This window comes from Cynara cardunculus, assembly GCF_001531365.2.
Source record: "Cynara cardunculus var. scolymus isolate 2C chromosome LG 6, CcrdV1, whole genome shotgun sequence".
NCBI lineage: Eukaryota > Viridiplantae > Streptophyta > Magnoliopsida > Asterales > Asteraceae > Cynara > Cynara cardunculus.
The window spans coordinates 1,776,956-1,796,361 of NC_037533.1; the positions used below are offsets into that span (position 1 = coordinate 1,776,956).

Below are 19,406 nucleotides of genomic sequence, written 5' to 3' on the forward strand. Positions count from 1 at the left end.
GTTTAGAGATCTGCTGAGTTGTTGGAGTGTTGGAGAGAAAAGGTATGGTACCATGCAAATTTTATTTGTAAAGAGAAAAGGAGAACCTTTTTGGTAAAAATAAGAAAAGAAGTACAAGCTAGGTTGATTTTGGAGGATATTCTGCAGATTTGTAGTCCTTTTTTTTATAAGGATTATGCTTCTTTATTTAAAATATTCCATTTTTTTCCTGAAAAAACACTTGACAAAAGGAACTCATACATAAATTGAACTCTATTAGAGGCGTACGCCTCAAGATCGCCTCACTGCGTCAACGTCTCACGCACTGCCTCACGTAAGGCGTACGCGCCCTCCACAGCCCAAGAGGCGCCTTCTCAAGGACGTCTTTTAACTGCCTTGCATCGTTCGTTTTTAGCAACCATGACGACGACAAATGTTTTATATAAATTCTACATTTCAATAACAAAGTTTTGATTGCAATATGTCCCTTTCTTGTTCGGTATATTGGTGTATCCGACTCAGGCACGATCACTTCAATGTATGCTTCGTCTATTGCTCCTAGACAAACCTATAAACAAAATAATTTGGGTTTAACTACATGGTAAATGTTTTATACAACGAATAACGAGAGGGGTTAACAATGATTACCTTAAACCATTTCCATCTTGTGTCTGCACAATCATCCTCTACCAGAGTTGGTTTCATAAATAACATGTCTTGCAACCGAAATAAAGCACTTAAAACTCGATGAACATACCTACTTATTGTTTCCCCTGACCTATAAAATCTACTTATTTTTGGTGTTATGTGCTAGTATATTTAGAAATGTAGCAACATGCTCTTTAATTGGCACATTACCATAGGCCACCACGAGTTTTTAGCAACTCACTCAAAGTAGCAAATGCATTCCTATCCATTCGCAACTCATTTACACAAATAATGTTGCTTTCACGTGTTGATGTGTTGGATTTCTATTGATCTAATTTGAAATCTAGGGAATGTTCTTTGTGTTAAAGTTTCCCTTTCATGATGTATTTGTTCATATTTCAGTTAACCAATTTGCAACAGTGGCCAAAACTATACGCAAGTAGATGTAAGCCCTCAACACCTTAACAACTACAATTAAATGGCTATGATCCATGTCTACTAAAAAACAAAACAACAATCATGTATCAACAAAATGCTGTCAATTATGATACCAAATGAAATCAGTGACGAGGTAAATCAAAAATCATAGCTTAGAAGTGTTGGTAATTCAAAAAAATGCTTTCAATCTTGAAACCAAATGAAATAAGTGACTAGGTAAATAAAAAATTATAGATTAGAAGTGTTGGTAATTCAACAATGCTATCAATCATGAAACCAAATGAAAAGTAGTCAAAAATCATGAAACCAAATGAAAGCATGTAATGGCAGTACATCATATCCATGTTTTATTGGAATAAAAAATCAGTGATTAGTGTCGATTAACCTTTATGCAATTATTTAATCTAGATGGTGAACCGGTGTGTATTCGCACTTTCTTGGGAAAGAATCAACAAGAAACTGGTGTACCTCCGGTTCGGTTCACGTATAGGAGGGGAAATAGTGTAATTCCTTATTATCTGTTTTGAATAAGTCCTTAGGGGTATTTTCGGGTTTTCCTTTTGTCTAGTGAGTGGGAGCCTTTTTGTAGGCGGGAAGCTTCTGTTTGGGGTCATTTTGTTTTTCTTCAATTCAGTTGTAAAACGAGCTTTGCTCTGGAGAGACCATGGCCTCTCGAATGCCATTGGAGTGAATTCCTTTACGTATCAATTCAATTACAAGCTTTTGACATCAGTTTATAGCAAATTGGCATCAGAGCAGTCACGATCCAAGGATGGCGACGAGGAGTGTAGGAACAAGAGTTGACGATCTGAAGAGTAGCGTTGGATCAATAGAAAAAGGAATGCAAACGATTCTGGAGTAGATTGAGAGGATCGGGAAACAACAGGCAGAATTGGTTAGTAAGATGAACTCGTCTACGTCATCTGATGGAGATAATATGGTCGGTTTTGGAGGAAGTGGTAAAAGAAATGGTGATAAACACGATCCTAATCGTTTTCTGGTAGTAAAAGGGAGGAGGTTAGAAATTCCAACGTTCTGGATGGATGGATCCTGAGAGCCGAAAGGTATTTCTGGTTAAATCGATTAAGTCCTGAAGAACAAATTGACGTTCCATTTATAGTGTTTGAAGGTGATGTGCTGAAATGGTTTCAATGGGAGAACAAGCGTCATCCTATTACACGTTGGGAAGATTTGAAACGATTAATTCTTCGTCAATTCAGATCGCTAGCTTTGGGATCGTTATGTGAACAGTTTTTGGCGGTGAAACAGGAAGGATCGATCGATGATTATAGAAGAAAGTTTGTGGAATTTGCTGCTCCTCTGGATGGGATACCGGAAGAGGTATTTCTCAGCCAATTCATAAATGGATTGGAAAATTCGATTAAGGCCGAACTAAGCTTATTGAATCCAATTTCGTTAAGTGAGGCGATGGAGACTGCCTCCAAAATCGAAGTAAAAAATAAAATGATAAGCAGGGAGAGGTCAATGTATATAGGAAAGAAGAATTCAAGTTTTGTATTCGAAGCTAAGAGCATCGGATCGAATTCGTCTTGTCTCCGGTCTCAAAGTAAGTTCTGGGTCAGAATTTAGGAGGTTATCAGATCAGGAGGTTCAGTAGAGGTGATCTCTCTGTTTATGCTATCGATGTGACGAAAAGTATTCACCTGGGCACAAATGTAAGAAAAAAGATTTGAATGTGATTTTGATCCAGGAGGAAGATGTGGAAGAAGCTGATTCAGAAGAGGATAAATTGTTGAGCTCGGCTAATGTGGTCGATGTAGGACAGAAAGTCGAGGTTCATTTGAATTCGGTCGTTGGTATTACTAGCCTGAATACGATGAAAATGGAAGGAATTATTGGAGATCAGAAGGTTGTAGTACTCATAGACAGCGGCGCGACACACAATTTTATTTCGAAAGAGGTGGTTAATAAGTTGAATTTAGAAGTGAAGAAAACGAAAGAGTATACGATTACTATGGGTACGGGCAATACGGTGAAAGGAGAGGGCATTTGTTGTAGTATATCGTTGTCAATCCAAAATTTAGAAATCGTGGACGATTTTTTGCCTATACGATTAGGCAACAGTGATGTGATTTTAGGTATACAGTGGTTGGAAACACTGGGAGCCACTTACATTAATTGGAAACAACAGGTAATGAAATTCATGGTCGGGGGAAAATCGGTGGCGATTAAAGGTGTTTCGTCACTTGGAAGAACTAAAGTGTCGCTGAAAACCATGGGAAGGGAAATCCAACAGGAGGGTCATGGAATTTTAGTCGAATTGGGCTCATGTGAAACAGAGAATGAAGAATGGGAAGAAATGAATTCGGGGTTGGAATCTTTATTACAGGAGTTTGAAGGGTTTTCAATATGCCACATGGATTGACTTCGGTTGGAGGAATAGAGCATAGTATTGCGCTTTTGCAAAGGAAATAATACGGCTACATGGAGTGCCCCAACCATAGTTTTCGATAGAGATAGGATTTTCTAAAGTGCGTTTTGGAAAGAGATATTCAAGCTACAAGGTTCTAAACTCAGGTTTAGTACTGCGTATCACTCGCAAACGGACGGGCAGACGGAAGTTGTGAACAAATGCTTAGAATAGTATATGAGATGTTGGGTTTCGGACAAATCGACGCAGTGGAGTAAATGGTTGTCTTGGGCTGAGTTATCTTATAATACTTCATTTCATTCCTCACTTAAGTGTTCTCCTTTCCATGTCCTTTATGGGAGAGATCCTCCACCGTTGATACGTTATAAATCTGCTTCCTCAAATTTGCAGTCCGTAGAACAGGAGTTAATGAGCAGAGATGAAATTTGGGATGAGGTCAGATTGCATCTGTTGAAGGCTCAATGTAAGATGAAACAACATGCTGACTTAAAAAGAAAAGATGTTGTCTTTGCACTTGGAGATTGGGTGTTCTTAAAATTACGTCCTTGTCGGTTGAAATCTTTAGTGAAGGGTAATCAACCAAAGTTGTTAGCCAGATTTTATGGTCCCTATAAGATCTTGGAGCAGATTGGAAAAGTAGCTTATAAACTGGAGCTACCGGTGGGAGTGAAGATACATCCTTTTTTTCATGTGTCGCAATTAAAGCAAGCTTTTGGCAATTATGCTTCTACAACAGAAATTCCTACTCAGATTACGGAAGATTTGGTTCTTCAAGCAAAGCTGGACGATCTGTTAGATATTCGCCCAATTACTCAAGGCGAACCGGGACAGTTGGAAGTTTTGGTGAAATGGAAAGGAATGTCTGAATTTGAGTCTTCTTGGGAGAATTTACAAGCTTTGTTACAACAATTTCCTAATAATCACCTTGAGGACAAGGTGAAATCTTTGGGAGGAGTATTGGTGTACCTCCGGTTCGGTTCACGTATAGGAGGAGGGGAAATTAGTGTAATTCCTTATTTCAGTTTTGAACAAGTCCTTAGGGATATTTTCGGGTTTTCCTTTTGTCTAGTGAGTGGGAGCCTTTTTCGGGGCGGGAAGCTTCTGTTTGGGGTCATTATATTTTTCTTCAATTCAGTGGTAAAACGAGCTTTGCTCTGGAGAGACCATGGCCTCTTGAATGCCATTGGAGTGAATTCCGTTATGTATCAATTCAATTACAAGCTTTTGACATCAGTTTGTAGCAGAAACATCAATTATGTACAAGAAAATCGATTACTACATCAAGCACAAGAAGAACCAGCAAGAAAATCGAACAAGAAATCGATTTATGTAGAAGAAATCACAACAAGAGATTGATTTATGTGGGAAGTCGATTATCACAGAGGCCAAAAAATCAAATAGAAAACAGATTTGTAGAAGAAACTCGATTATGTAGAATAGATCGATTACTTGAGGAAGAAGGTTGGATCGATGGTGTAAAGTCCAGAGGAGGGAGGCGCAAACTCCAGAGAAGTCGATCTTCGATTTCTGTAGGAGAGAGTTGATCTTGGATTAGGAAGAGGTTGATTCGTAGCGGTGAAGTCCAGAGGAGGGAGGCATGAATGTTCTAAGGAGAAGCGTATGAGGTTTAATTTTTTTAGGGGTATATTGGTACATCAGATGTTGTTCCATCTTGTTCCAGAGGGTAGGAGTGGAACACATGTGTTCCACCTTTGTTCTAGTTAGTTCCTGTCTGTTCCACTTACTGTCATACCAAATGTGGAACAATGAGTTCTGTCTTGTTCTATCCACAGTACCAGACGCACCCTAATTCCTATTGGATCCAAAGTTATGGCCGTTTTAATTTGCGCTTCTTCCCAGCCTATTTGCTTTCTCTTATTAGTTTATCTAGGCATTCACTAGTTCCTGCATTTGATCCGCAAAAATATCATACCAAATTCGCTAAGAAACCAAACATTTATTTGATTTCTAATTTTGTAACTATGTACAAAATTTTACCACTTCAATAGTAATTTAATGGGTGTGTCGTCAGTCGTGCCTTGTAGGAGTCTTGGTTGGTTTTAGGTGGTCGTAGTTTGAAAATCCCAGATTGATTAACCATTCTTCAAACAAGATGAAGAACACAAAATGGCAAAATATGAATCTTGAAAGTAGTAGAATATTGAGAGAGAATCTTCAAAAGTCTTACAATGATTAGAAAGTGAAAGTGTACCTCAAGATTACAAAAGCAATGCTATTTATAGCAAGAAATTACAATACAAAATCACAATGGAGAAACTAGTTTGAATACAACTTTAAAGTACAAACTTAAACCCAACATAGTTGAACATGCAATATCTTATAACTTGTGCCCTCACTAGTCATTGATATGTATATGTGTGTGTGCGTGTGTGCGTGCACATGCTTGTGTCATGAATGTTTTTTGTTTCTCTCTTTCCTATTAGGCTTTCTACCACCTGTAGCTAGATCCATGGGATCCCAAAACTTTGGATCAACCTTTTGATGCAAGTATGTTAATTTTTCCTGTGTTTGGCGAGTCTTTTAATAGGGTTTTCAAAAGATGTCTATCGATCAATAATTAAATTTTACTTTCCTGCAGTTTTGGCCTTTGTTTCCTGCGCAGCAAGGACAACCGTTCATGCAGTTGGCTTCAGGCAGTCAACAATTTCGTCCACTGGGACAAGGCATGCCTCCTGGTCAAAGTCAGCTGCCACAATTTTCTCAGCCGTTGCAGCAAATGTCTGCATGGCCTGTTCGGCCCATCCATACTACACCGTCACTAGCTTCGCCGATGCCTTTCATGCAGCCAAATATGACTTCTACATCTTGTTCACCACAATTTCAGAGCTCTGCCACTACAAACAATCATGTGTCTGGTTTAGGTGGTCCTGGAGTACATTTATCTTCTTCATTTACTGTGAGAGCTCCCTTTACTGTGCATCCTTTCTTCTCTTGTACCTGCAGACTCTATATGGTTATTATCTTGTACTTTTGTTTCAGTTTAGCACATCAGCATTTGGGCATGCACAAAATAACGCGTCTCCTCAGTTTCAACCTGTCTCACAAATGCGTACACCTGTTGCCCCTTTTGGAGGTCAGCATTGGTTACCTTTTGGAACTCAAGGTGCACCAACTGTTACACCTGTTGCACAAACTGGAATGCAGCATGTGACAGTTGCTTTTACAAATCAGGTATATATATATATATATTTATTGGTTCTTTATTGCCTGTACAAGTTCATCAACAACTAATATGAAATGGATTATTGCTCTTGTGGATTTCTGTTCTTTTCTTACCCATCATAAAGATGGTTGACTGAGTATCTGTAAGGTCATTCCGAATGTACCATGTGGTGGCACATGATCCTTATACTATGACGCATGGCTGCTGCATGATATAATTGCCAATGGGTTGCCATAAGGCGCTGTGGAGATCCTAAATTAAACCTTAACCATGTCCATGTAAGAGAGGTAAGCTTATCATGGTTAAGATACCTTGCCCTGCTGAGGCAGGAATTTGGTCCTTCAAGGTAAAGAGTCGGTAGGCCCACTTTTTTCCCTCGACATTAGTTGACTTTTTGTACTTTCTGATTAGGAGAGTTTGATGTTGACAAGCAGTTGCAAGGTATCAGCCAGAAGACCTCTGACTGTAAATGCAGCTTTTTGATGGCATTTAATACTTTTACACCCTTAATACATGCAACCTCTTGATGGCACTTTTGAAGTTAATGCAAATGCTCATGCTCATGGGTGGAATTGCTGGTGTGAGGGAAGAGGGAGGGATTTAGGCAAGGGCCTTGGCATGTCCCTACGAATCTGTCAAGCTTTTATGCACATTATGTTAGTTAGCATGGATGTTTGTGGGTTTCTTCTTAAAGGAGTTGGAAAGCATGAATGGGCTTCACCAAAGTGGTTTCATGTGTTCCTTCTTTATGGTTGAAGAAATAAATCCTTTTGACTCGATGCATTAGAACTTTATTATTATGTGTACTTTTTGCTTTTATGATTACAATAATAAACTGGAACCTTGCTTCTCTTCTGGTTTTTCCATATTCATTAAAAGCTATGCATGATGCATCATCTATTTTTTGGCAAAGAAAATGAAGAATCAACTTCAACAATAGTTGAAGATATGAGCAAAAGAATGATAAATCGGAGCTGGACTCAAATGGAAGTCCCATTTAATCCAAGCTTTGTCTCAAAAGATGGGAAAGTGGGATTAGAGAACTGGAAGAAACTATTACCTGCATACTTAACAATCAAAAAGCACCATAAACCAGCTGGAGCAACGGCTAGGCCTTATATGACAATGACCAGGGTTCAGATACCAATGTGTGACATTGGTCATAGGAGCATAACTTGGCCTCTACTATTCAATAATGGCACTGCCATCAGAGGGAAAAAATTATCTGATTGCTGTTGGAATGAGATCATTATGAGCTAACCAAATGAAAAACAGACATGAGTGAGCTACCAAGGAGTTGACAATGTTATTCACACCTGAAAGTTGGATGTTCCTTTACTGATGTTTCTAAGACTCCTTCGGTACAAAATGCTTACGTCTTTGCATTTCTTACTTTAATCATGTCATGTGGGTGCGAGCATTGACGTTATTAAGGTTTCTTATTTAACAGCAGTTCCATTATATTATTTATTAGAGAGAACAAACAAATTGTTTTTTGTTTAGAGTTGGGAAAGGTTGAAATTGGATAAATTAGTAAGGACTTTCTTGTCTATAAAAGTAAGACATCTCTTAATGGTTAAGATTCTGACAAAGAGTGTATCGGTGTGTTCACCTCACTGTTATTAAATTTTATTATTATTCTAAGATGAATATTTCTTTCATATTCTTGTTGCAGGCGATGAGTGTTCCTAATGTTATTCAAGAGGCATCATCTGATTGGCAAGAGTATACATCTGGTGATGGAAGAAGGTATGCTATTTGGGTGTATGCATGTTGTCTCCGGTAGATATACTCTGTTCTTTTGTTGGTGCTTTATGCTAGTTGAATTCTAGCCTTTTCTTAAGGGAGTGTTTGGTTAGAGGTATTAAGCGGTAATCAATGGGGATGAAAATAAAAGAAGCTGTTTGTTTTTATATAATATAATGGGCTCATTCCCCCAGAAGGCCAAATTTTCGCTCTAGGTTAAACCGGGGGAAATGGAAATTCATTCCCATTTTCATTTCCCGTCATTTTCATTCCCATTTTCATTCCTTTGCCTGAACCAAACACCCCCTTAGGGTTCTTTTTGTCACATTTCTGACTTATGTGTGAATCTAATTCATTCACACCAGTTGTTAAGTTTACATTTCAAATAAGTAAAGTCCTTACTGTTTGAAATATTTTTTTCAGATATTTTTACAACAAGAGAACAAAAAATACTTCCTGGGAGAAGCCTTCGGAGTTGATGACACCTTTGGAGGTTAGCCATATACACCTGTTTCTGTTCAATAGTTTCTAAGCATCTCAAATTATTTTTCTTTTATGAAATTAACATAAGTGTTGTTTCTTTTCAAGGACTTTGAACTTGTTGCTATACCAAAATTGATAAAGTTTGAGTTGTATCTATTCTTCTTTGCTTTGCATGTTTCAATGTTTGTAGATGTCATGGCAACTTCAGGAAAATAACGACTGCTCTGTATTCTCCTTTGAAGGTGCATTCAGTTTCTCAAGGCAGGCAACAATTTGTTATTCATGTTTTAATTACTTCTAGGAGCATTGCTTATGTGATCTTGTTGAATGCTGATATTGGTACTTGAAACTACTATAGTAATAGTGCATGCTTCTTACATCTAGGTTAGCTATCTTTGCTTTTCTTTGTCAAGCTGTTGACATGCTACTTATACTTGTTAAGGAGGGAGGAAGCCTAGAAAGGCAACGCGATCAGTTGGTACCAGTACATGTTCTAAGTGGGTGATTTGGGAGGTATAGGGATTAGGGGATTGGTGCCTGGGCGACAGGCACTAGGTGTGGCCTATGATAGCCTGAGTGAAGGTCAGGGTGTTTAGCAACATCATAGAGAAGGAAGACAAAAGAGTTAGGAGGTAAATATTGAATTCACAAGAAAAGAGATATGAAAGAGTAAGAAGATAGAAGATGTTAAGTTGGCGGTATCATATTTGAATCCTACTTTCATCACATGGTCTAGGTTAAATAGTCCAACTACATATATTGTTTTAGTTTAAGAAATACGTTTATGAACTTGAAGTTAGTAGTGACACTTAACAGTTAACACCTTTATTTATTTATTCTTCACCAAGAACCCTTCACTTTTGCAGATATGTTTTAAGACCTACTTTATCTGAGAAGTATGTTTATGCTATTGCTGGGGCCTCTACTCATGTAATTTATATCTTCAAATGTGGTCTTTCACTTATCGAGTGTTTGCAGCAACAAATATGGTTCCTTAATCCTTAGTTAAGGTACTAAGACTTGCCATCTAAACTTCTGTTATGTTTATAAGTTCTACCATACAGGATATGCAGTTACTTGATTTTAAGTTCCTCCATAGTTGACAACTCTGTTGTTATGCTTCCAATCTTCTTAAGAAATCTTCTTTGTTTCCAATTCTTACGATGTCCTTCCTAAATGCCTTTGGGCTAGATAAACTTTATATTCATGCAACTTAAATGATGGTATCAGTTTTGTACAGAGTATTTCGGTTTTTTTCCATCCATGCTTTCTGCTGCATGAACTTCCTGTCCTATAATTCAGTATGTGCTTCATAAGAATTAGACAGCTCTAATATGTATTATTTGTTATTAAGAATTTGGTTATTAATCGTTCCATGCTCTTTGTATCAGTGAATTCCTTACCATTAGGTTCACAAAGTTGATGTTGAAGTGTCATTGAACAATTTATGCGTTACTCTATCTACATGAGCTTCTTTGATGGTGACTGATATGTTAGTTGTTTTGGCTTTTGCAGAGGGTTGATGCCTCCACTGTTTGGAAAGAGTTCACAACTGCAGAGGGTAAAAAGTACGTTCTACTCGTCCCCTTTAACTTCAAAGATTTTCCAACTGGTATGTTTTCCCACCTTGATACATGTTTTTTGGACTTGATAAATATGTATGCAGATATTATTACAACAAGGAGACAAAGCAATCTAAATGGAAGATACCTGATGAATTGGAGGTTTTGATTTTGAATAATTGCTTTTCTATTCTCTGACTCTGTCAAAGAACAAAAAAGGTAGCTATTTTCCTTTGTGCTCTAACTCTTGTTTTCTATGCCCAGTTGGCTCGAGAGCAGGCTGAGAAAGAAGCTTCTGAAGGGTCTCAATCTGGGATGGTGCCTCAAGCTGATGCTCCTGCCACTTTTACATCATCTACACTAGAACAACCTTTTGCTTCTACAAGCTCAGTTGAAGACGTATCTTTGACGATTTCTGGGGTCGCTTCAAGCCCTGTGGCAGTTAAGCCTAACACTTCTGTTGGTAATGACCCCCCAAATCTGGGGATTGATTCTTCATCTATTGCTTCTGAGGGTATGGAGACTCCATCCCCAGTTTCTCAGGCAGTTAATGGTGCTCCATATGTATTGGTCAACACAAGTTCATCTCCAAAGTAAGTATATTTTCTCTTTTGATTTTGAAATGATGATATTAGCATTCTGGGGTCTTCCTTGTGTAATGTTGAAAAATGGAAAATGTAGGACCAACCTGGAGAATTCATACTCACATGCTGTTGCTAATGCTTTAGATGGAGCTCTGGTTCAGGATATCAAGGTATGGCCAATCATTCTTTTCTTCATCCCAGAACTCATACCTTAGTAGACAGTCAAGCATGCAAGGAACTTTGCATCTCTCTACTTCTTATTTTTCTATGTATGCGGTTTCACATGTATTTCTATTCACTTTGTTTAGTTTCCGTTTTACTTCCTATTTAATTCAGTTTCCATTTAATCATCATAAAGTCGGGTTCCCATCTCTTTATCTTCTCTTTTCATTTTAATCTATCAGCTAGCACACAGCTATATCTTTTCTCCAATACTATTTGCTGTTTCCTGCTTTTCTTCTTATATTGAAGTGTGTGGGTTTCCTTCATTTGACATTCTTTGTCCTAACTTGAAAAAAGAAAATAGAAATACTTAATTGATGATGTGACTGGCAGGAAGCAAAGAAGGGCATTTCAGCTGCTGGGAAAGTGAACGCAGCACAATGGGAGGTTGTAGATGTTGAGCCCGTGTTATATGCAAGCAAACAGGTAGACATGGTACAGTTTCCATAAATGTTTCCATGTTTTTGTGCTGTCTTTGTTTTTCATTTTTTATCTTTTTTTTAGGAAGCAAAAATTGCCTTTAAATCTTTATTGGAGTCTGCAAATCTTGAAGCTGATTGTAGCTGGGAACAGGTATCACTTCAATTGGTCTCTGCTCTGTTGCTTGTTTCTGCAAGTTATTGTTGATTGATCATGAAATTGATATGCCAGGCAATGAGAGTGATCATAAATGATAAGAGATATGGCGTGTTAAAAACACTTGGGGAACGGAAACGGGCATTTAATGAGGTAACCCTTACATTCATGCTATCGTTCTTCACTTTGCTGCCTACTGTTTCATCTTCAAAACGAGTTCGAGGTCACCATTCTGATTTTTATGCATGGTGTGTTTCTGTAGTTCCTGATGGAAAAAAAGAAATTGGACGTGGAGGAGAGTCGCCTGAGACAGAAAAAAGCAAAAGATGAATTCATGAAGATGTTAGAGGTATGTTATTTCTAGCATGTGACTTGTAATGCTCTAGTTTTTAATTTTCTCTTTCTTCTGAACAATTTTGATCTTAAATTTTTTGCATGTCAGTTTGCTAATTGCTATTATGCTTCTTTCACTTTGGTGAGAAGGGGCGGTTCCATTTGTCGTTGCTGGCAGTTATGTCATTGATGCTTCAATGTTTCAATAGCTGCTTCTAATGTGTGCTTGTACACAGCCTTATTTGTTGGTCTAATTACGAAAATGCACTAATTAACCTTTCCAATGAACAAGTGATATAGCATGACAATTGTTCCAACAGTATTTTATCTCTTGGTCGTTATTTGTGCACTAATCGAAGTGTTAACTTTGTTAATGGGCCAAGCTGTTTTTGGTTGGATTCTGGTAAACCTCCAATCCGGTTTGCTTATGCTAGGAGGGGTAAGTAATACGGGTATTCGCTGAGTAGAATAAAAGGGGTAGAATAAATACCGAGAATAAGTGCATATTTGTAGTTGAACACTGTCTAGTTGGTCTGAGGGGGAGTTTATATGTTGTTTTGGGCATCAGAGAGGAGGTATTCTGTTTTGTAACTTTGGGCAGGGGGTCATGGGAGAGTTTTATGACCTCTCGAATGTCAGGAGAGTTCTAAAAGCATTCGATTAGTAAGCTTTTATACCAAATTGGTATCAGAGCTGTAACACCGTGAGATGGTGACGAGGAGTGTGGCTTCTCGAGTGGATGATTTGGAGATGAGTTTCGGATCGATGAAGGAGGATATGCAAACATTGATGAAACAATTGGTTGGTTAAGCAACAGGAGGAATCGGCAAAGAAATCTTCTTAGGCAAGCAATCTTTGCATTAGCTTAGCATACTAAGATGTCCTGCCTTATCTTGATATCATTTTTGGGGTTGGTTCTATAGATTATGAGATCAAGAATCATCTTTAGCAAGCAGTTTCTGCATTATCTTAACATAGTAATAATCTAATCCTGTTCTCTCTCTCTCTCTCACACACACACACTCACACACACATATATATATACCTTATCTGACTGACATCTGTCCATTTGTTTCTTCTCAATTCCCTTTCAGGAGTGCAAGGAATTAACATCATCTATGAGATGGAGGTATATTTCTTCTTGTGATGACATTTTGATGTCAGTGATGATTTTGGTATATATTTTCGGTTCAGTATTAAAGGTATTGCCTTGTATTTTCCTGTAAATCAGCAAAGCTATAGCATTGGTCGAAGATGATAAGCGTTATAAGGCTGTAGAACGACCTGCTGACCGCGAAGATCTTTTTCAAAACTACTTGGTTGATCTTAAGAAGAAAGTAAGTTCATATGCTTCTGCTGCTGTATGCGCTCATGAAATTGTGCAAAGCTCATAGCCTCAAATAATGTTGTTCCTCGCTTTGTCTGCTTATTGAGTTGGTATTACTGTTCCTTTATCCTAAAAGATTACCAAAAGAGAAAGATACCTGATGCATTACTGTGTAAACATGCAGTAACATAACTGCTGTTTTTTTTTTTTCTTTTCAATATGCATGTTCTTCTGTGCTCATCATGGTTTCTAAGTTCAGGGAAGAGAAAAAGCTCAAGAGGAGCAACATCAGAAAAGATTAGAGTACAGGCGCTTTCTTGAAAGTTGTGGTTTGATTAATGTAAGTGTGCTGGATCCTAAATTTGTGCATCTTATGTTAATTCATGTTGGATATCATTGCAATTTATTTGAAATCCAGGTGAACACTCAATGGCGGAAAGTTAAGGATCGGTTGGAAGATGATGAAAGATGTTCACGGCTTGAAAAAATCGATCGCTTGGAGATTTTCCAGGTGAATTTCTGCACCTATATTGATTCTCGTTACCACTAGGAAACTAATAATGTTTATGCTTACAGGAATATATCCGTGACCTGGGGAAGGAAGAAGAGGAACAGAGGAAATTAAAAAAGGTGACATTTAAAGCTATCTTTTGTTGTAAAGTATAGACCTTCAGTTATGTTTCAGCCGTCTTAAGTTTTTGCTGTTATTCAAATTCTGTAGGAACAAATAAAAACGGTGGAGCGTAAAAACCGTGATGAATTTCGCAAGATGATGGAAGAACATGTGGTGTCTGGTATTCTTACAGCTAGTACCCAATGGCGTGACTATTTTCAGAAGGTAGTATAAATCACAATTCTGAAATATCTTGTCTAGAAAAAGTTCTCATTTCATGTTTAGGGGGTGGGTCATGGAGCAACGAGGGCACTCCTTTGTGACAGGAAGTCCTTTCGAGTCATGGACCCTCTTTACAAAATGCAAGGAAAAGGCTTCCAACATTCAAGAACTTTTCTTTAAGCCCCTCGCAAAGCCAAGGACCCTTAATGTGTCATGTTATTTATATCATGTATTAGTTTTTTATGTAGTTTGTCTCTAAATTTTGCAGGTCAAGGAGTCTGTAGCTTATCAAGCTGTTGCTTCAAATACGTGTGGTGCAACAGCAAAAGATTTATTTGAGGATGTTACTGAAGAATTGGAAAAGAAGGTACTCATTGCAATTTTGCATGGTTGATTGTATGTTCTATTTGGAAGAATTAGGGCTTTAATGTGATGTGTAATCACTGAGGACAGACTCGTTATATAGAATACATGGTAGATGTCTAGTCCCCTTCATTTTTACATATAACATATGCCGTGGCACAGTACCCCGAGTCAACACTGGACCGACATATCTTGGGTTCCATCTTACTCTTCCAGGATACCAAATTCCACCAACAAAGACGAGCCTCTAGTGATGGTCTGATGGGACAACCTGCCCAAACAGCATTACAAAAGTCTGACAATATTTCAGGTTCCTCTTTATTGCAAGCTTCAAATCTATATTCTTCCTGATCAGAATACAAGATCCCCTTACTCGGAGACCCTTTTGAGATTCCTCAACATGCAAAGGATGGCATTCCAATTTCCTGTATAAGGAGTTGGCATAAATTGACTAACCACACTAAGGGAATAAGCAATATTCAGTTGTGTGACTGTGAGGTAATTGAGTTTACTGACTGGTCCTTTCTAAATATCACATGCATTTTGAAGAGAGGCCATTCTTGGGCGAAAGCTTTCGTGTTTTTATCATGAGTAAGTAAATTGGTTTGCATCTGAGTAATCTGCAGTCAGTTACGAGAATAATAACGTATTTGCATTTCTATATTTTCAATTTGGAAATATCTAGTCCCTTTATGCACTGCATTTTTTCAAGGTAGAAGCTGGGGAATTAATTTGATGACACATTAGTCTTTTGTACTTGATTTATATCCAATTACAATCGGTCCATATTTTGGGTACTGCTGTTTCACCTGATCCTTGGTTTTTTATTTGTATCAGGTCTTTTATTATATATGTTATTTTATTCTATAAGATGGTTCCCAACAAATTGGTGGCTCTAACTAAGGCTAGGATCTCCAATGAACCTCCACGGGAAGACTTATGGACCAGGGAGCTAATCCTCTGTGATCTCTTACAAAACATCCAAGTTTACTGAATATATAAATCCAATGTGTTTCCTGGATGGATGTCTGTTATTCTCCTATTATGTTAATGTTCTTTCCTTCCTATAAAAAGTTATCAGATCTTAGGTTGCTATATGTTATTCATAGTGATTTTTTGACTACGCCAACAAATGGCAGGGTAATAGAGCTTATTTAGTAATTAAAGTGAAAATCAACAGTCAAAATGATGGAGACAGATGGATTTGTTGATTTACAGCTTGCCTAGTTCAGCAGTGTTACGAGTCGTCTAATGAATTTTGGCTGTTGCATGTGTTTTTAACTCTGATTTCAAATGATCTTAAGACCTCAAGTCATAATGGTTTATTGAGATCTAAATATCTTTTTCCAATTATTTGACAGTACCGTGATGACAAAACGCGTGTCAAAAATGCCATGAAGGCAAAGAAGGTAGGTTTTAGTTATGATTTCAGTTTGTTGTCGGTTTGATGTAGATCTACCATCTTAACCAATTATATTATTGCTTGATTATGATTTACATTTTACTTCTTATATATCTCTTCGAAGGTCAATGTTGCACCAGCATGGACATTTAAAGATTTCAAGGCTGCTATGCAAGATGCCATCATCTCCCCACCTTTATCGGATATTAATTTGCAGGTTGAACTCTTTAATTGTCAGCTCAAAGTATATGGCCAAAATCCACATCAAACATTTTGATAATAATCATTTTAGCATTGTTCTAACTGTGACTTGATATTTTGTTGCTAGTCCGTCTCACTATAGAAGTCAAGATATTATACTCATTTGGATTATCCAATCATGCATGTTTTTGCACCCAACCTTTTCTGTTTTGGTTGACACTTAACATCTTCATTATCCGTTGTCAAGATCATCATGCTTTGTGTGAAACTATCTATCTTATGAAAGTCGTAGTTTGTATACTATCGTTTGGGTTTCACATCTGAACTGAGGGAATAATATTCCGGGAACTACATGATTGCTTTCTTTCAGTTACAGTTGGGCTTGGGCTATTAGGTCACAATCTACTCTAATGCTTGGTAAATGCCTCGGGAAGCCGTTTTAAGCTAATATGATAACACTTGCTAACAATTCTTTATATGGTGAAAAGGTTTACTGTTTCTTTGATAGATTTTGCAAGCCAGGTATTACTTACGAGCTAGGTGGATGGACAGTGTTGATTGTTTTTCTTTCAAAATGAGTTTGGTTGGGACAAGTATGTTCAGTGTTAAGTTGATTGATCACTTAATATGGAATTAAGTTCAGCTGTTGGGAGATAAATTAACTGCTTTCGGATTGTAAAAACTCTTGTGTTGGTTAATAAGACAATAAGGATGGTGCTTAATTATGATTGACATGTTTAACAGTGTTGGAGATGAGCCTGTTTGAAATGCTAAAGCTGAGGTGGGAATGGGTGTGTAAAATAAGAATCGTGGGTATATTCTAGACAACTCTGAAGGACATCTTATAGAATCAATGCCGATAGTGTACTAAAGGTTCCATTATCCATATCATTCAAGATACTCGCAAAAAGCGTTTTAATTGAGGAAAAAGTGTCGCTCTCTTTCATTTAAATTCTTATTGTATACTCCGAACACAAGCTTATCATTAGCCCGGAAAAACAGTTTTTTGGTCTATAGAACTTCATATATCCTAACTTAGGAAAACAAAATATTTACAAATATTACCAAATATATTCTGCTGACTGGATTTGTTGCACAAAATCTGATTGCCTTTAATGATCAAAAGCATTGTCTTTGACACATTTGACTATCATATTTCCCAATTTGTAGTTTAGCTTTTGATGTCAGTTAAACAGCATACTTGCTGGATGGATGAATAATTCAAACTTAGGGATAACAGCGTAGTAGTTATGATCACACTCCTTTTCTTTCAAATCTGAAGTAAACAAAAAACAAAAACTAAACAAAACGACAAGTGAACTTGTTTATTCATCTTTCATCCAATTAAGATTGATAGAAACAATACCATCGTCACGAAGTCGGTAAACGATCAACTTCTCGAGTAAAGTGAAGACTTGGACAAACTGATGAAGCAAAAGTGTGATTTGTTTGCTTGCCTTGGCTTTTCTTTTACATGTACTTATTACTGGTAAGGGTTACAATTGAAACCAATAAATGTTAGACTAAGTCAACTAGTCTAGTTTATATTTTTAATATTGTCTAGGGTCCAAAGTGTAATTAGTTTTACCTATATAAAGTGTATCAGATTATTATTATTTTTCAATCAATACAATCAATATCAAGTTTTATATGGTATCAGAGCCTAACCCTAACCTTAACCCTAACCCTAAAATCGATCCTTCTCCCTAACCCTAAAATCGGCGCCATTCAACCCTAATCTGTTGATGCCGCCCCCTTCAACCCTAATCTGCTGCTGCTGCCCCCTTCAACCCTAATCTGCTGCTGCCGCCCCCTTCAACCCTAATCTGTTGCTGCCCCCCCTTCAACCCTAATCTGCCGGCCGACGCCCTTTAACCCTAACCCTACAATCGGCGCTTTTCAATTCATCAACATTCTGACGACGTTAAAGACAAATCAACTCAGAATTCATGGCAGCTATAATCACCTTTTCACATCAAGAGAAAACCATTCACAATTCACACAAATTCTCCTCTCTCAAACCTACCAACTATGGCTATTGGCGTTCTATGATTGAAGCTTTTCTCACATCTCATAATCTCTTTGGTTATGTTGATGGAACAGTACCGTGCCTTGATCAGAAAGTCACCAACGAATCAGCAACCACCGACAATCCAAGCTACATTCCGTGGATCTCAAACGATGCCCACATTCGGATGCTTATCATCTCTACTGTGTCTGAAGATTCTTATCAACACATTCAGGGAAAARCATCACGTGAGGTATGGTTATCTCTTGAAAGAGCTTATGCCCCTGTTACAGCCTCTCATRAATTTACTCTCAAAACTCAATTGCTTAGAATCACCATGAACGGTGATGAAAAACCGGCTGATTACCTAAGCAGGGTTCACGAATATGCCAYTGCTCTAGCAAACATTGGAGAACCAATGAAGGACAAAGACCTAGTAATGCTAACTATCGCAGGGCTTCGAGAGGAATACAATGTCATTAAAGGCAATTTACTGACCCGTTTACCTCCTGTTCGTTTCAATGAACTGCATGGTCTTTTGTGTGATCATGACTATGTTTTTACAAAGAACTTAACTTCACAAGTTTTCCTGGCCAACACTGCTCCAATACCCCAGCCACTAACGGCTACTGCATCTTCGGTTCAACAACCGCATCTCGATCAACTTCAACAACAACTCCAAAGCATTCAACTTGTGGCTTCTCAACTTGGTTATCAATTAAACCCCCTTCCCACCCCACAGGCTCAAGCACATTATGATTCTCGGTCTTTCAACAATAACCAAGGTGGTCGAGGATCTCGTGGTTCTTCTCGTGGCAACTTACGTAGTGGTTTCAATAATCGCCCTCGGGATAGCACCGGCTCCCGACAGTTTTCTTGGGCTTCAACCCACAACACAGTCTATGGCCATTGCAACAGGTGTGGCATAGGTCATCTACCGTCTCAGTGCCCAACTCAGCCGAACCACTCTCATCCTGCTCCACAGGCCAATTTTACATCACATTCAGCGGTTGGCTCATCTTCTGGTCCTACTTGGAAACCAGATACCGGTGCAACTCATCATGCCACACCAGACCTATCTCGCATGGATAACTCAGAGGCCTACTACGGTAACGATTCTTTA

General features: G+C 38.0%; 1 protein-coding gene across 5 annotated transcripts in view; it reads left to right on the plus strand.

The window, feature by feature from the left end:
- The window catches only part of LOC112513987 (pre-mRNA-processing protein 40A-like), a 29,296-nt gene that overhangs the window by 3,433 nt on the left and 6,457 nt on the right, over positions 1 to 19,406 (plus strand). For 2 of the 5 annotated variants that reach the window (XM_025120246.1, XM_025120248.1), the window contains exons 2-22: positions 6,057 to 6,374; positions 6,458 to 6,649; positions 8,317 to 8,390; positions 8,811 to 8,880; positions 10,386 to 10,438; positions 10,537 to 10,594; positions 10,697 to 11,025; positions 11,114 to 11,186; positions 11,572 to 11,664; positions 11,743 to 11,811; positions 11,890 to 11,967; positions 12,077 to 12,163; positions 13,242 to 13,276; positions 13,379 to 13,484; positions 13,734 to 13,814; positions 13,893 to 13,985; positions 14,051 to 14,104; positions 14,196 to 14,312; positions 14,578 to 14,676; positions 16,034 to 16,081; positions 16,199 to 16,291. In XM_025120246.1, the coding sequence (XP_024976014.1) occupies positions 6,057 to 6,374; positions 6,458 to 6,649; positions 8,317 to 8,390; positions 8,811 to 8,880; positions 10,386 to 10,438; positions 10,537 to 10,594; positions 10,697 to 11,025; positions 11,114 to 11,186; positions 11,572 to 11,664; positions 11,743 to 11,811; positions 11,890 to 11,967; positions 12,077 to 12,163; positions 13,242 to 13,276; positions 13,379 to 13,484; positions 13,734 to 13,814; positions 13,893 to 13,985; positions 14,051 to 14,104; positions 14,196 to 14,312; positions 14,578 to 14,676; positions 16,034 to 16,081; positions 16,199 to 16,291 (2,220 nt within the window). Of the gene's footprint in view, positions 1 to 5,899; positions 5,966 to 6,056; positions 6,375 to 6,457; positions 6,650 to 7,064; positions 8,003 to 8,316; positions 8,391 to 8,810; positions 8,881 to 10,385; positions 10,439 to 10,536; positions 10,595 to 10,696; positions 11,026 to 11,113; positions 11,187 to 11,571; positions 11,665 to 11,742; positions 11,812 to 11,889; positions 11,968 to 12,076; positions 12,164 to 13,241; positions 13,277 to 13,378; positions 13,485 to 13,733; positions 13,815 to 13,892; positions 13,986 to 14,050; positions 14,105 to 14,195; positions 14,313 to 14,577; positions 14,677 to 16,033; positions 16,082 to 16,198; positions 16,292 to 19,406 lie in introns of those variants that run through there. The other 3 variants (XM_025120247.1, XM_025120249.1, XM_025120250.1) reach the window with 3 other exon arrangements.